Source organism: Macrotis lagotis, chromosome X, assembly GCF_037893015.1.
Source record: "Macrotis lagotis isolate mMagLag1 chromosome X, bilby.v1.9.chrom.fasta, whole genome shotgun sequence".
Lineage (NCBI taxonomy): Eukaryota > Metazoa > Chordata > Mammalia > Peramelemorphia > Peramelidae > Macrotis > Macrotis lagotis.
The window spans coordinates 617,513,030-617,531,237 of NC_133666.1; the positions used below are offsets into that span (position 1 = coordinate 617,513,030).

Genomic DNA, 18,208 nt, shown 5'->3' on the forward strand with positions numbered 1-18,208 from the left:
TTCCTATTGGGGGGCAGCAATGAAAAGTGCCATTTTATTTCTGAGATTATTCAGAATTCATTAATCTTCTTTCTTTTTTAATTATATAAATATTTCATTTGTTTTCCAATTACACATATGGGTAGTTTCTACCAATCATTTTTTGCAAGGTTTTGAATTTTACAATTTTTTCTCCCTCCCTCCTTTCCTTCACCCCTTCCCCCAACAGAAGGCAATCTGATATAGTCTTTACATTTTCTTCCATGATATGCATAGATCAAAATTGAATGTATTGAGAAAAGAAATAGATCCATAAGGAAGAAAATATTAGAGATAGCAAAATTATGTCATAAAGACAACTTTTAAAAACTGAAGATAATAATCTTTGGTCTTCATTTAAACTCCACAGTTCCTTCTCTGGATTCAGATGGTATTCTCCATCACAGAACCCCTAAAATTGTCAATTGGTTCAAATTGTATGGAGCCACTGCTGCTGCTGAACCAAAATCGGGATTCTTGGTGAAGAATTTTTTGTTGTAGTGGTGGTGGTGCTGGTGATAGTAATACTTAACTTTTCCCCCATTTCAGAGAAATTTGTGAAACTGAAGTGCTGAGGTCCCTGGTCCAAGAGATTTCTCTCTGCCACACACCCCCCCAATCACTAATAGCCACTCTGGGTCAAGAGCACCCAAAAATTGCAAGTTCACAAAACCACATAGCCTAAGAAGAGAGTTTGTAGATTCTAAAATCAAGAAAACCACCTTCTATAAAGAAAAGGAAGAGTCCCTTAGCAATACCAATCTCAAGGTTTCCTTTCTGGAACCCTCAAGAATAGCTCTTGGGACCTAATCTCACAGAGAAAAATGAGGAGACCCTGAGCAATAACAGTGTTTTCTGGAAAAGCAAATCATACTTCTGGGCCTTGTAATTTTGAAAAACAGTAAAAGAGTAAAGCTACAGAATGAGAGAACAAATGATGTAGACTTTACTTTCTGCTATTTTTTTCCCTTTACCAAACTTGTGATTTCATCTATGTAGGGAATTTGTTGTTCAGTTGTTTCTTACTCTTCATGGTACCATTTGGGGTTTCCTGGGCAAAAATACTGGAGTGGTTTGTGATTTCCTTCTCCAGAACTGAGTCAAACAGGGTTAAGTGATCTGCCCAGGGTTAGTAAGTGCTGAGACTAGTTTTGAACCTGATTTCTACCTAATATTTTATCCATTGTGCTATCTAGGCATTCTATGCTGGAATTACCAGGAGGGCATTTTCTTAACCAGTGAAAATCAGCACTTTTCTACACCCTTAAAAAGTTGCCTCAGACACTGAAGAATTTAGTGTTTTGAACAGGGTCATACAATCAGGATATGTCAGAGGCAGGATTTGAACTCTGGTCCAAATTTTGGGAAGCCAGTTCTCTATCTACTATTCTATGGTACCTCTCACTGAGTAATTAACTCTGAATTATTTGGACAGTACCAGAAAAGTGTCTCCTCCTCCCAACCTTCTCCAAAGATTTAAATTTCTACCAGGAAGCTAAGCAAAAAATTAGAGCCAGAGACTGGTCATTCTGTCCTTCCCACAGAGAAGGGATACTGTGCTACAATTCTATCTTCTCCTTTAAACATTTGTTGGGGATATAATTTTTAGATTTAAGATAAACTCCTACTTTTTGTTGCATAATGAGTAAAGGGGAAGACTAAGCTTTATCCAAAAGCTTGATTCCCATCCTACCAAATATCAGTTTCACAATGAACACACATAACAAAGAAATCTATGTATACAAGTTGATAGCAAAACAAAAATCAGAGAGTGTGTGTGTGTGTGTGTGTGTGTGTGTGTGTGTGTGTGTGTGTGTATTTATCAAGCAATACAAATTGGAAGGGCTCTCTCACTGGGAATGAGACACCAGCTCAAACAAGAGGGAGAGTCCCAGATCTCACCCAAGTAGAAAAATTCCCCAAAGTATCTAGTATAGCAAGCTGAGGATAGGATCATAATAACTGCCAGTTCTTCCTTTTCAGCATTACTTACTGTTTGTCTTCCAGATATTCTCTTCTCTCTAGGTTTTTGTGACTTTGACCTCTCCTGGCTCTCTTCCTACCTAACTTACCACTCTTCAGTATCCTTTGCTAGTTCTCCAACCATGTGATGTCCACTAATCATACTTGTCCCTTGAGGCTTTATCCTGAAGTAATTTCTCCTTTTGCTCTATACTATCTCACTTCATGATCTCATCAGATCCCTTGGGTCCAGTCATCATTACTATGCACTTGGTTCCTAGTCCCCTAATAAATATAATGAACAAGTCATGCTATCATTCACTTGATGTCATGGTCTTCTTCAATTACAAAGGAAACAAGCAATCAATCAGAGATATGGATAGATAGATAGATGATATAGATAGATAGATAGATAGATAGATAGATAGATAGATAGATAGATAGATAGATAGATAGATAGACAGATGGATTAGATGGATAGATGGATAAGTTAAGATAGTTAAGATTCTTAGAGTAACCTTGAGGCTCAATAGAGGGTATATGTCTATGAGCTACCACCATTGTATTTCCCAATGTGAGGAATACCTAACCTATTGGGTGACAAAGTAAGGATCCAAAAAAGGATTTAGAAGAATGAAACACTGAGCTGAAATTAATAGTATGAAATTTAATAGAAATACATGTAAAATCTTACACTAGGGATCAAAAAAATCACATTGACAAGAAGATGGAAAAGATATGGTTTGTCAGTAGTTCATCTGAGAAAGACTGGGGAGTTTTAATGAACTGCGAACTCAATATGAATATGGATGAGAAGTTTGGTTTATTTCTTTCAATTCCACTAGTTCAGCAAAAAACAAATTACAAACAAACTTTAACAGAACAAAATACCTTTAGCAAAGTAACTATAAAAGGAAACCAGAATTGCTCTAACAGTTCATATAGTGGTATTCTGTCTAGATGGCAAATTTTCATCAAAAACTTTGAAAATTCAAACAAGGCCAAAATATTACAATATAATCAAAATTAAGCTACTTTTTCATAAAGTAAAAATGTAGGTAAAGGAAAACTACAAAGGGACAAGGGCACTGTATTGGGCCCCCAAAAAATGTTTTACATATCTTAAAGTAGCCTAACAAAGAAAATACTGCTCCTACTGTATTTATGCCTTTAGTGTTAACGGTATAGTTTAGACACCATGTGGAAGAGACAAAAACTGCACAAAAAAGATAGAATGCATAGAATCTATATGAATGGATAAAGTACCCACACAAAGCAGATAATGAAGACAATTTTCAATTAGTTCTTCCTGAACAATAGCTGTACCCACCAAAGTAATTCTTTTCTCTGCAAATCATCATAACTACTTCCAATTTCTCTTCACTACACTGACAAATCTTCTGCAGCCTTCTCCTAGGAAGAACTCAACACCCCCCTCCTGAAGTATACAGCAATCTTAAAATATTTTAGCATTTAATATACTCCTAACAAAATACAAGAACTATGTGTATAGTACTTACTTTACTCATATAAACACTATGCTCAGCAGAATAGAAAATAGAAAGGGAGGACTTGTACACAAATGCTAAAAAAAAAAGGATTGTCTCAACAAAATTGAACATGCCCACATCAACAGAACAAAATTAGGATGGACTGTGGGCCCTAATATGCAAAGTCTCATGAAGGACTTAGGGATTACAACTAGATTCTCTAATACTAGATTCTATCAATATGATATTAACTGCAGAAGTACAGCTATTAATTAACATTAGAACCGAAGAAGTCAAATAAAACTACAAAAACCAGCCTTTCAACTTAATGATGCAAAAGTGCAAATGAACTTGCAATGTCAAAACCACAAAAATCTCGATGTTACATTTCTATTTCAACTTTTGAGCATGTTAACACTGACTTCTCTATCACAATCATATAGAACGGAATTAAGCATGAGTATCTGCTTTATAGCTAGGTCTCCTGAAAAGGCTAGCAGCAACATAAAAAGGACCTGAAGGTTCCATTAGTACTCCTACTTTCAACAAAGAACAGGAAATGGACTTGTGGATTCACCCTTTAAAAATGTACCAAATCTCAACAGGCTGGCAAATTTTGTAACATTGTAAGAATTACATTTCTTATGGAACTCTTTAAAGTCAAGAGTCCTTTGGTAGGCAGGCTCTTAAAAGCTCAATCTGTAGAAGAAACCAATGAAAGTAAGATAGTGAGATAATAAAACGTTGTGTCACCTTTTAAAATTTGTATAAATGTTTGAAATGCAATGCTAATTATAAAGGCAATTTATTACTTGAGATTTCAAATATACTACTCTGAGAAATATACCTCTTCTTAAAAAAATTTAATTTTTGTCTATACCTAAGGAATGTACTGCTGTAACTTTTTGAAAGATTACAGGAACACAAATCTTAAGTATCAACAGGCACAATTCTGGATAGGACAGGAAATCTAGATTCTGTTTGGTGAAGAAGCTTATTTGGTTTGAATTGGAAAAGAACTGGGAGTGGGAGGTGGGGAGAAGAGAGAGGTTGTGCAAACAATTGAATGTACATCACAACAGAGTATTATTGTAGCTCAAAGTAGGTCAGGCCAGGTGCTTAAAATTAAGTGAGCTACATTGGTTTAGAACTTAGTGGACTACTATTTACATTTTAAAATATTAAGACTCTAATTTGACCAAAAACTGGATAGAAAGGAACAAGAATGCTTAGGGTAGTCTTTTTAAAAAATTGTATTTTCTTTTGTTTCTTTACTCAAAGGGAATGTAATCTGATAAAGTGCTTTCAAGATGTTGCCCCTAATTTAGTGACTGATGCCAAAATGGTTCCTAGTTGTACAAAAAGACTGATTCTCCTTGTACAGTGTCAAGCACTGTTCCCGAGTACTGTACTTGCTTATTTATCCACAATAAACTAGAGCTTTTTTTAAGTCCATCTAAAATGTACACAAAACAATGAATTCTGAAACACCTAGCACAAAACACTCATGTAATAACATTTTTTTCAATTTTTTATCATGCGTGAATTCTAAGTCTACAGTAGAATTTTAGAGCTATAAGGAAATAAGAGTAGCTCATTCACCCTTTCAAATTACCCAGCATGCTTATTATGAATAATCTCCCCCCCTTCGATTTCAATCTGCTCATAAAGCCATTTTCTGTCCCAGCGGCATTCGGCTCCACATTTGTTAGAGCCACAATTGGGACATGCATAGAAACAGCCCAGGCAGTCTTCATCAAGGCAGTCACAGAGATCCATTCCACTGAGTATCAGGAGGCCCTGACTGTCATAGACTTTGCTCTTTAGTGGAATCACTTGTCTGTCTGAATTGGTTGCCATGGTTTGCCGCCTTTTTTTTTCTCTTACCAGTTTCTGGAGTAAATTCAGTTTGCTTTCCTGGATTTGCAAACTGCAAGAACCGCAGGGCTTTTGCAGTCCTTCCCTTGCCCGGGGCTTTTCCCAGCCCCGAGCCTCAGCCCCAGGGCCCAATGAAGCCATGAACGCACTTCCAGCCAAGTCCCTCAATATGAATGTCAGCCAAGAAAACTAATGCAGTCTTCAACCATATTGAGGCAAGCATAATGTCTATCTTCTAATTCCTGTCTTCTTTTACCTGCCCTCCATCCTCTTTTTTGTTGTTGTTGTTGTTTCTGCAAGGCAATGGGGTTAAGTGACTTGCCCAAGGTCACACAGCTAGGTAATTATTAGGCGTCTGAGGCTGGATTTGAATTCAGGTCTCCTAGATTTCTATTACCAATTGAGTATGTAGATATAGTTTTCTTCTTTGAACCAATTTGGATGTGAGATTCCAGTGTCACCTGGATGCCTCCCACCATTTCCCCCTCCACAAGAAAAGCTCTTCCTTGCACACTTCTTCTTTGTGAGATAATTTCCCCCATTTTCCCTCTTTCTTTCCTCTTCTCCCAGGATATGCCTCTTCCTCATTTATCTGCTTTTTTTTAACAACATCCAATATAATGGACTTAATCCCATATCCTCTTTCTATATAGAACTCTTCTAACTGACATAATAATGATAAAGTTCTTTAAAAATATATGTATCATCTTCCCATATAGAATGACAAGCTGTTCAACTTTATTGAATTTCTTATGATTTCTCTTTCTTCTGAACCTTTTTATGCTTCTCTTGGGTCTTATTGAAAGTCAAAAACTTTCTATTCCATTCTGGTCTTTTCATCAAGAATGCTTCACAGGGAGGCTAGATGGTGTAGTAGATAGAGCACCAGCCCTGGAGTCAGGAGTACCTGAGTTCAAATATGGCCTCAGACACTTAATAATTACCTAGCTGTATGGCCTTGGGCAAGCCACTTAACCTCATTGATTTGCAAAAAAAAAAAAGAATGCTTCAAATTGAATATCCATTTTTTCCCTTGAAGATTTATATTCAGTTTTGCTAGGTAGGTTTTTCAGAATATCATATCCCTCCACTCCATTAACAACATGGTAGACCCTCCCATGTCTCACCAATCTCTCTTTCCAACCTCCTATGTGATCTTGGACTGGAAGAAAGTCTTATTCAGATTGTTGACTTTGTCACAAGATAATTCAATTTGAGTCTTATTTTAATGCTGTTTGGAGGAAAATGTTGAGAAATTTCAGGTTTTTTCTGCTCCACCATCTTTGTTCCTTCCTTGCTTGTATTCTTATTAGTTATCTGTTGCCTTGTGACTTAAGGTCTTAGAATGAGTTAAAATGCTCTAGACTAAAGGCAGACTCTAAATCAAAGAATCATTAAATTTTAGATGAAAGGGACATAACTGACCCTCTAGTACAATCCATACTTTTGCAGAAATTTCTACTACAACAATTCTGACAAGAAGTCATTGAATCTGCTTGACGACTTGCAAAGAAGGAGAACCTTTTATCTATCTTTAGTGGCAACTCATTCTACTTAGATAGATAATTCCTAGGCTTTCAAACTACAAGCCTGTCTAATTCTCTCATGAAATCCTCCTCTATGTCCAAATTGCTGGTACAACATATAACAGCATGCCTTAAGAGGATAAATGGAAGGAGTTGGGCATATTTAGGCTAGAAGCAATGTGAAACGACATGAACGATTTCTTGGGGTACTTGAAGAGATGTCATATGGAAGAAAGAATTAACTTGTTCTGCTTAGCCTCTGAAGGAAGAACTAAGAGTAATGGGCAGAAATTGCAAAGGGGTAGTGGTAAGGAAAAACTCCTTAACAATTTAAGCCTCGAAAGAGTACAATGGGCTGCCTTGGTAGCTTATGAGTTTCTTATCATTGGAGGTCTTCAAGCAAAGACTAAATGATCCCAGGAGAGGATACTTGTTCAGGTACAAATTATACTAAATGATCCCTGAGGTCCTTTTCATTACAGAACTTCTGTCATTTGCAAGCTCTATGATATGCCCAGATATTATTCTGCCTTCCCTCCCTCCTCAAATTAGCTTGTGTTTATATATTTTTGTATGTATCATACAAGCATATTCACCATCACCACCCCTAAGCAGATTGTAAACTTGAGAGCAGGCGGTTTTTCACTTTAGTGTTCACACTCTCACTGCCTTGCACAATTTTTAAATTCATTTAAATCTGAAATTCCCTTCCATATACCCAAGGGCTAATTTCTCCCATTATGCAAAACAGTGCCTTAAGGATGAATTTCAATGTTTCTTAAGTAATAGGACAGTTGATTTGTTGATATTACCTCCCAAACACCCTCTGGCCTGGACTTAGAATCTCTAGATTATAAAAGCAAGCTCCAAGTAGATTTTACCAAGAATTGCTCCAGTCATGCTTCCCAGCTGACAGTTCTTTAGATCAATTCTAGCATTTCTAGCCCCTTCCCAAGTCATTGATCCCAGATAATCCTACCATCACCCTCAGTCAGAGCATTGATTTCGCTATATAAAAACATGCTCTCAGAACAAACATTTATTGATAAGTTTATTTATATGTTATGATGCAATTGCTAAAGAAGTTAAGATATAGCAGGGACAGAGCTCAAGAGATCTTGAACCTAGACTAGAGGTTTTTAAGTTCATCCTTCTCCCAATTCCAAATTCTTCTTTCTCTAATATCCTGACACTGTCTTTTCTATCTGGTGCCTATAATTTCCTTTCCCAAGTTGCCCAAATAAAACCCTACTCTTTGGTCGCTAAGGTCCAGTGGCCTCAACTTCTCATTTTTCTCTTTTTTTCTCCTCTGTCCAACTCCCAAATGCCTGAACTCCTCTCCCTCCATTATTTGCTGGGACTGATGATCCTTCTTCTCAAAAAAAGAAAAGAAAAGAAAAATTAACAATTACTCTCAGAGCTGTAATACCAAAGCAAAAAAGAAGGAAGGAAGAAAATCTTTCCCAGGGATATATACTAGAACAAGGGAGGAACTGACTTTCTAGGAGCTAATGAGGAATTCTACAAGAAAAAGAAGGAGAAAAGGAAGGATGATTGGATAAGAGTGAGGGAATCTTTATGTAGATTTCTTTCGGAATGCCAGAAAAAAATGCAGAAGCTCTAAATCTAAAGTCTAGGCTAAGGAGAAACTAGAATAAGAGCATTAGCTTCATGGGCTTGGAACCAAAAAGAAGACCTAGTAAGAAGCAGCTGGTGAGGAAGGCAGGTTCTCACAACCCAGCCCAGAGAATGGCAGGTATCAGACTGAGGAGGAAAGCCCCTGCCAGGGCCCAGGGGTTGCCCCTGACCCTACTCATCCCATTACACAGTTCAGTGGCGCAACAGGACACATCCATCTTGAATCCATGGGATGGTGTATCCAAAAACGATTTTTTGAAATCTTCACAGGAAGTAGCACAATCCATGAAATAGGATTTCTTAAACTCTGTGGAATAAAGGAGAATGAGCATTTAAGGCCTCCATATCAGTATGATCCCTTGTTTCCTTTTTTGTATTCCTTTACTCTTTTACCCTTCACACTAGCCAAGACTAGCTCCTAACTGTACCCTGAAGATGGTAACTATAGGTGACACAGTAGATATAACTCTGAGCCTGAAATCAGGAAGAACTGAGTTCAAATACAGCCTCAGACACTTACTAGCTTTATGACCCTGGGTAAGTCACTTAACCCGGTTTGCCTCAGTTTTCTCATCTGTCAAATGAGCAGGAGAAAGAAATGATAAAGCACTCTAGTATCTTTGTAAAAAAAAAACAACAAATGAGGTTCTAAAGAGTCAGACACAACTGAACACAACCACAATCCCCTGAAAATGCCAGATTCATTACCTCTGAGTCTTTGTTCATGGAGAAGGTATGGACCTTCTCCACCACCTAGTTCCTCCCCACCCATTTCGAAGTTCAGTTCCTTCTTCTTCTCTAAAGTACCCCAGAATCATTCTTAACCTATATTTACTCCTGTCTCTTTATCTTTTTCATTGTATTGACCATGTCTCATAGAGATTTTCCTGGAATAAAATCACAGAATGACAGAGAATGAATTCAAAATGTTTAGGAGCTTATTATACTGAATATTAGCTTTGGAAGGGAACTTAGAACACAGAACCAGAATATGAGATCTGAAAGTCAACTTAAATATGGGATTTTAGAGCTTGAAGGGATCTTAGCATATAGAATCAGTGTCAAAGTTGTGAGAGACCTTAGAAATTATCTAGTTCAATTCCTAGAATGGTTTGTGTTTCAAAAGTTGTTTTGAAGACAACTGTTTGGAATGTGAAGCACATTTTCCATTAGACAAATGTTATACGTAGGTATTAAGCTCCCATAACAGCTAATGCATATAAAGAATGCCTCTCCCTTCCTGGAAGGGAAGAAAGGTGCAGGAAGCTAGCTATCTTAAGATCAGTAGCAAGGAGACAGAAGCAGAATAATTGTAATTAGTTAATATGATTACTGTTTCACTGGTGGAGCCTGGCAACGGTTTGCTAACTGCTAACGGAAAAAAAGCAGATGAACCAATAGTTTGATCTTGAATAAATTAAGTCTCAGTGCTTTCAGACCACCTTTCCAGCTCTGGATATTTAGGGTTCCATAAAACATCAACAGAAAATGGCTTAGTCAGATCCTCCCTCCAACTATTTATTTTTTAATAGAGGGTGAGGCTGAAAAACCTTTAAGACACAAAGAAATTACTTTCTCAGATTGGAACTGAAAATAGAATTTCTCTTTAATAGGGTGGGGGAAGAAGGATTTAAGATCTGTAGTTTTCCACAGCACTGATTAAGTTATTTGGATCTTAGGTGAAGAACTGATGTCTTTGTCCTAGGCTGACCCTATTTGGAGACTAGTCTTCATATACAGATGTCTTATTTGAGGAAGAATGCTCAATTCCTTTTAGAAGTTAATTCCTTGACAATAAAGATCATTTCCTTCTTTGCCTTTGTATCCCTACTGTGAATCTTGCCAAGATACCCAGAACTTTGTAGATACTTAATTGTCAATTGATTGATTGACACTGGCAAACTGGAAAATAGTCAGATGAGGAAAATCTAACTGGGACTAGAAAACTCCTAATAGATTTTGTGCAATAGCACACATGTGTAATAGAGCAGGGTCATGTAGCAGTCAAAAACAAAAAGCTTGTCTTGGGCTACAGTAGGGAAAGTCTAATCAGGGTAAAGGAGACAATTGTTGTACTTTGCTCTTAGACTTCATCCAGAGGACTTTTCTAGATTCTAGACTATTCTAGAGGGCAATTCCAGAAGCCAAAATTTTTAAAAGGACATCGAGAAGCTGGAGAGTATCCAATAGAGGCAACCTATGACCAAATTCTTATCACATGAGGATCAGACAAAAGAACTATGGGTGTTTTTAGAACCCAGAGGGGAAAAAAAATGCTTGTCTTCAAGCATTTGAAGAGCTGAGGATAGCTAGGTAGGACAGTGAAGGGAATGCTAGCCCTGAAGTCAGAAAGACATCTTCCTGAGTTCAAATCTGGCCTCAGACATTTACTAGCTGAGCAATTCTGGGCAAGTATGCTTGTTGTTTAATTGATTATAATCAAGAATAGTCCAATACTGGAATGGCACTTTGGGGGGAAGGAAGGTCCTATTCCTGAAGGTCTTCAATGGAGGTTGGATGACCAATTATTAGGGACGATCTAGAGAACATCCTGACCTGCTCAGTTGTGGGTGGGGTTGAATGTTCTCTGAGGTCTCCACAAATTCTGAGGCTCTATAATGCTATGAGATTCAGGACTGAATTCCCTCTAAGGTCATTGGATAGCTTTAAAGATACCCTCTCCCTACCCAAAAGCTCTGAACTCTGGACAGACTTTAGCAGGACTTACCGAAGTGTGTAGTTACTACCACCTTGGCACAGGTGTATTCCCCACTTCTGCATTGCTTAACCTTACAGAGGTTAAGGTCGTTGACCCCATAACACTGGAAACATTTCTTGCAGTGAGCTGCAGAGGAACATATATTTATCAGAGCAGCAGCCTTGCCTGTGAGAGAACTCAAAATCCCAGAGGTCCCCATAAGGATGCTGGGCAAGGGCAACCCTAAGTCCCTAAACCCAGAAGCAAGGGAGAATCTATATGAAAGCTGCCACAACCTGACCTCCAGGCTTCCTAAGGTTTGGAAGAATGTCCCCAGCTCACCCATCCACCAGCACCATAACTCACACTATTCACTGGGTTCACAAATGCAGGACTCACTGGGCTCACAAATAATTCCTTGAGTGTCCAAATCTAAGAGTGGATGGACAGACAGACAGACAGACAGACACACACACACACACACACACACACACACACCTCACTTCATCCATCTCACAAGTACACCAGCTGTCAGAAAGCAAAACACCACTAATCATGTACATAGCCACAGGATAGCCAGGCATGCCAACTGAACCCACAAAAGCACAGTTAGCAATGAGTGTTCCCTTCCCATCTCCCCTAGTGCCCTTTCCCAGTTGCATGCCAAAAAAGCAGCGGCTGCCCCTCCAATTCAACCCTGATAAACAGGCTGCCTTCAACCCTCTGGAAGTTGCACCTCAAATTTCCCAGAAGCTTCCAGTGTTTCTAGCTCAACCTCTCCCAGCGCAATCTGACCCTAGCTTCGAATTCTTCCTCTTTTTTGGATTCCCTTACATCAAAGGGAAAAGGAAGAGAGCATCCTAGCAATCTGTCTGCCTCCTTCCAAGTCTTGGCATCTCCCATCCAGAGTACCAGTGTCTTACCTGACTCCACAAATAATATGGTTCCCAGCAAGACAGAGATGAGAATTTTCATGGTTTTCTCCTGGCTCCACTTGGATATACAAAAGGAAAAACTGAAATTCAAGACCTCAACTAGATTTCCCTTCCAGTTTCAATAGCCCCAGAGCCCAACCTAGGAAACATCATCATTGTGGGACTCTCCACTCTCCCTTGCCTACACCAAAGCTAAGCCTCTCTGCTCCCTTTTGTTGGTATCTTGAGACCTAGCCTCTTCAGTCCCACCTATTCCTTTATTCTCTTTCCCTCAACTTCTTAAGGACCTCCTCTCATTTCTTCCTCTCCTCTATCCAGGGCTGGGTGGGGAGAAGTGGAAGGGAAGTGGAGGTTCCCAAAAAAACACCCTGAAGAGGGAATAGGATGAAGCAAAGAGGGGTAATAGGTTTACAATCAGATTTACAAATTCCTTTCTTCACAACTACCCCATGTAAGGATTATTCTCCCTATTTTACAGATTGCAACACTGAGAAAAAGACTAGAGAGCAGTCAAGCTCATCTGCTATCTGGCCAGCACTGTTAGTATTGTTTCCTACTTTTCTTTCACTATCTTATGTTGGATCAGTCGCCAAGACTTGATAGAGAATGTAGAACTGAAAGAAACGTAATAATTTGCTTCAATTTATTCCATAAATTAAAGATTTTTAAAAATTTACTTCAACTCCTTCACTTCATAGATAGGGAAACTGAAATATGAAGTTAAGAGCTATACCTATGAAGTTTAGAATTAATAAACAGAAGAGTTTCAAACCCAAGGTCTCCAGTCACAATTTCATTAGTCCAAGTGTTCAACTTCATAATAACTCATGGATCAATCTCTTTCTCTCCACTCCCAGGATCACTAACCTAACCCAAGTTCTCATTACTTTTCAGCTTGACTATTCTAACTTACCTCTCTGTCTCTAGTCTAGCTATTTTCCTCATCCATCCTGTGCCCCCTGCCAAAGTTACCTTCCTAAATCTCAGTTCTGTTGAAATCCTTCCCCAGTCCAAAAAAATCTTCAATGGCTCCCCATTGCCACAAGAGAAAATTGAAATTCCTCAGAGTATTAAGAACCTTCTCTTATCACAGAAAGGAATTGCATATGAGTACAAATCTTTATAACAGTCCTAGGTCTCTCTCCACCTAATCCTCACAAAGCTCACCTGGAAAGCAATCTCCTGTCTGGCTCTTCACCTTTGTGTTGTGTCTTAAAACAAAACCTCAAATGTGTATTTATCCCACTGGCCTCTGAGTCTGCCTTCTCTGGCTCCACCCTAAGGAACATGGACTTCCTCAAAGTCAAACTATTCATTCTGATTCTACATCCCAAGCCAAATTCTCCAGAAAGTCAGTTTCCAGATCTTACCTTCTCACTCCATATCAAGGTGATAATAATTCAAAAGTAATAATAACTCCTGCTTCTGAAACACTCTTAAGTTTTACAAAGTACTTTCCTCATCTCAACCCATGTCAGGTAAATAATCTGAGTATTGTTTTACTTTGATAGATAAGACTTAGGAACATAGGCTGATCTGTCTATAATCACATAGCCAGCACTGAACCCTGGTCTCCTGATTCCGTTTCTGGAGTTCTTTCTTTTGTTATTGCTGTCTCCATTAGTTTTTATTTTATTTCCTCCAGTAGTTTCCCTGTTTTAAAGCTATGACCTAAACTACTCTCCACATTCTAGATAGATCAATAAACATTCCTTCTCCCATCACAATGCATCTAAGTGATGAAGAAGATAAGAGCATTGACTGGAGTCAAGAAAACCTAGGATCAAATCTGCTCAGACACTTACTAGCTTCGTGACCCTGGGCAGTCATTTAACTTCTATCTGCCTCAGTTTCCTCAACTGTAAAATTGGGATAATAATACTAAGGGCTTTACAGGATCACAGGATCAGCATATAGTAGATGGAGCACCAGCCTGGTAGTAAGGAAGTCTTGAGTTCAAATTTAGCCTCAGATACTTACCGTCTGTATGACCCAGGGCAAGTCACCTAATCTTTGCCTCAATTTCCTCATCTATACAATGAGCTGGAGAAGGAAGAAGGAAGAAACCAGTCCAGTATCTTTGTCCAAAAAAACCAAATATGGTCAACACATTGGTTGAACTTAACAATAATACAGGGTTACAGAGGGTCAAATGAGATAATATTTATAAAGTGCTTAGGACTGTGTCCCAAATAGAATCCCATCTTCTTTCCTCTTCACAGTCTCTTCCCTGTGCCTGGAATGTACTCTCTATCACTCACTCTTCTTGCAACCTTTGGTTTCTTCAAAATTCATTCTAGATGCCACATGACTCAAGGTCTTTCCTGATCTCTCATTGTCATTAATGTTTTTTTTGGGGGGGGTAGGTTTTTGCAAGGCAATGGGGTTAAGTGGCTTACCCAAGGCCACATAGCTAGGTAATTATTAAGTGTCTGAGGTCGGATTTGAACTCAGGCACTCCGACTCCAAGGCCGGTGCTTTATCCACTGCACAACCTAGCCGTCCAACTGCACCACCTAGCCACCCTAATGTTTTGTTCTTTCAGAAAGATACAAAATGCTGTTATATTTGCCTGTGTTTTACATGTAGTATTTCCCTGGTAGAATTTAAGTTTCTCAAGTCCAGGAACCATTTCATTTCTGTTTCTACATGCTTAATATCATCACTAATAGTGATGCTTAATATCATCACCTAGGGTCAATAAAATTGAACAGTTTTGAAAAATAAATTCAATAGAAGGGAAAAGGTTGGAGAAAGACCTCAGACCTTGGGTACAAGGTCCTATAGAAGGAAAGACCTTGGGACACCTGACTCCTCTAGAATTGAGGGAGATTGGACAAAGGAAGAAAGTTTGTCTTGGTCTCCTACATTAACTAGTGTAACCAACAACTCTTGGAATTAATATAGAAATTTGGCAGGATAAGGTGTCTATCTTCAAGCCAGGTAGACTACCAAGCATTCCACAGGTTCTTGTGAATTTGTCTTACCTCTGAACAGACTCCCTAAAGAGAATCCAAAGAAGGCAGTCAAGGAAGGAGATGTAATCATTCTGGAGAGATGGGGCTCAGAAAGAAGTCCCAATTAGGTTGCCCTGAACCTCACAAGCAAAGAGCCAAGTAATGACTGGTAGCTATGGCATGAACCTCAAATGAAAATCATGGTGCCCAAGTCATAGAGGAGCCTGTAGCTGAGAAAGCTACAGCTCAATCCAAATTGCAAACCAGAAGAAGGAAGGTGGGGCAGGCAGACTTTGGGGCCAGTGAGGAATTAACTACTTGATCAGAATCATATTTCTTTCCCCTCTCTATTCCTTCCAAGGGAAAAATCATTTTCCCATTTATCATTAAATCATTCTCATCAATATTCATGATAAAAAAACCCACTCCCTTTCAAGACTGCAACTCTAAGCGACAAGCTTTGAGACAAGTTATTATCTGAATGCTTGTTTTGAATATTTATACTGTTAAAATAAAAACATGATTTCTATTACCTTGATCTTGTTTGTATTTTTTTAACTGAATGTACACAGCAAGAATGAGAGGAAGGAAGCCAGACTTCAAGGGAAAGGAGATTTGTTTTGCTAAAGGGGAACTGGTGGGACAGGAACCAAAAGTGCACAACCTAGCAGCCCAACTGCACCACCTAGCCACCCTAATGTTCTGTTCTTTCAGAAAGATACAAAATGCTGTTATATTTGCCTGTGGTTTACATGTAGTTATTTCCCTGGTAGAATTTAAGTTTCTCAAGCCCAGGAACCATTTCACTTCTGCTTCTACATGCAACATTTTCATAATGTTGCAGAATACATATGAGCTTTGATTGCATGCTAAACATAAAGAGACTCATATAAACTGAGTCAAAAAGCTCAGTGCCATTGGAAAAACAACCATAAAACAGAAGTTGATAACAGAATTCCTTAAAAAATGTTATATTTTTATGTAATTTTACTATCTCATACTTTATTTTTCTTCCTTAAGGATATGATTTCTCTGTCATCACATTCAACTGAGATCAATATATAACATGGAACAATGTAAAGACTAACAAAATGCCTTCTGTGGGGGGTGGGGGAAGGAAGCAAGAATGGGGGGAATTGTAAAACTCAAAATTAATAAAATCTTGCTTAAAAAAAAAGATTGGGTTGTCTGATTATTCTGTCCTCTTCTGTTAATCTGGGAAATTTACATTTTTGTAAATATTCATTCTTTTTACCTAGTCATTTTACTGACATATAATTGGGCAAAATAACATAATTTCTTTAATTTCATCTTCATTGCTGGCAATTCTTTTCATTTTTAATACCAGTAATTTTGTTTTTTTTCTTTTTTTAAAAAATTAAATGATTATTCATCTATTTTATTGCTGTTGGAGTTTTTTCATAAAACCACCTCTTGGTTTTATTTATTAGTTCAAATCTTTCTTCTCTTTCTTTTGCTGATGTACATGTTTAGAGATATAAATTTTCCCCTATTGTTTTGACTACATCCCACAAATTTTGGTATGCTATTTCATTGTTGTGATTATTCTAAATTATTGACTATTTCTTTGATTTGCTCTTTGATCCATTCATTCTTTAGAATTAGATTATTTAATTTCCAATTAATTTTTAATTTGTGCTTTTCTACCTCCCTTTTCTGAATGTAATTTTTTCCATTATAGTCAGAAATTATCATCATTGTTGTTCAGTTGTTTCAGTTGTATCTGACTGTGTGACTCTAGTTGGGGTTTTCTTGGCAGAGATTCCAGAGTGATTTGCCATTGATCAGGAAAGGGTATGACAGCGACCCTATGGAGAAGGGTAAAAATTGTTAGTTCATGGGCTTTGACAAGACCCTGATTGTTTTTAGCTGTCAAATTTCCAAGATAGATGACTCCTGACATTGTACAAGTGTTCCCCATGTTATCTACCTAGTTAGTCTCGCCAACTCAATGCTAAGTCCCATTGTTTCTACATGGACTACCAATGTCCCCCAAATTTCAGTATCCTAGGACAAAGTCCTAGTCTCCATACATAAGGTATTGTTTTACATATAAAAGATACCCAATATGGGTTTGCTGAACCAAATTAGTGGTATTTCAGACACTGTGACTTCTCCAGGAGAGAATTATTTTCCCCCTAATATCAGCCTGCTTCAAGGTGCCCTGAATTCATTCCCTCTGAAGTAAGATAATTCTTTTCAGAAGTGAAGAATGCAATCTATCTGTAACCTAGAAGTCCAAAAATGCTAATGCCAGGTATACAAAGGCAAATGTGGAAAAGTCCCTATCCTCCAGAAGCTTACATTCTATCTATTCAAGTCTTGGATATCAAAGTCTTAGACATCAAAGCTTTTTGCTCATAGTCACATAGCTATTAAGCATCAGAATTTGAATGTGGATCTTCCTGACCCCAAATCCAGAATGCCACACTGCCAGGAGATACCAACTTACAATATCTTCTATAGTACAGTCTACTCTATGTGAGCCATCCTCCAACTCCAATAGTCATTCTACAATTGGTAGATAGATCCTTCCAAAATCCTAATGGATTGATTTTCCATCTGCCTTTTCTTCCCAATCTCCAAAGAGATCAGGAATTGGCTACTCCCGGGTGACAACAGTTGTGATCCATTGTCTTGGCAGAGATTCCACCATTCTTTAGGACTATTTGTAGACTACTCAATTTGAAGATTGTAGATGGTCTAATCTTTCAATTACTTAATACAGGATATCTCTTCATTGGTCTATTATCTAACTTTTCCCCTAGACACCAGAATTGCTTAGCAAAATTCTCTCTCTTGCCTGGAATCCCTGATTGCACAGTCAAACCCCTCTGAGACAATAGCTCAGTAATTAGTCTTCTTCAATTAATTTTTCAGCTCCCAGTTAGCCTGCATTCCTTTTCCAATTGCATAGGTAGAAAAATAAAGAAAATAATTAGAATGCAACCATCACTTACACATGAAAGTCATATAATAAGCATTTTTTGAATCACTTGGAAACTACCATCTAATAATCAGGAACACTCCAATCCACATCCTCCCTTCTTAAAAGTGCTTCACAAGATTCTATGGATTCAGGTAT

General features: G+C 38.1%; 1 protein-coding gene across 2 annotated transcripts; it reads right to left on the reverse strand.

Annotated features, from left to right (window-relative positions):
* Positions 1–378: 378 nt before the first annotated feature.
* On the reverse strand, positions 379–16,073 carry LOC141500056 (lymphocyte antigen 6H-like). 2 transcript variants are annotated; one of them, XM_074202942.1, is made up of 4 exons: positions 13,313–16,073; positions 12,134–12,225; positions 11,241–11,357; positions 379–8,819 (listed from the first exon to the last, which is right to left on the reverse strand). In XM_074202942.1, exons 1-4 carry the CDS (start codon positions 13,459–13,461, stop codon positions 8,605–8,607), a joined length of 573 nt encoding a protein of 190 aa, XP_074059043.1. In that variant the 5' UTR covers positions 13,462–16,073; the 3' UTR covers positions 379–8,604. The 2 variants fall into 2 exon arrangements, with proteins under 2 accessions (XP_074059043.1, XP_074059044.1); XM_074202943.1 differs by having other exon boundaries at positions 12,134–12,203; positions 13,313–13,389.
* Between the last annotated feature and the right edge of the window lie 2,135 nt (positions 16,074–18,208).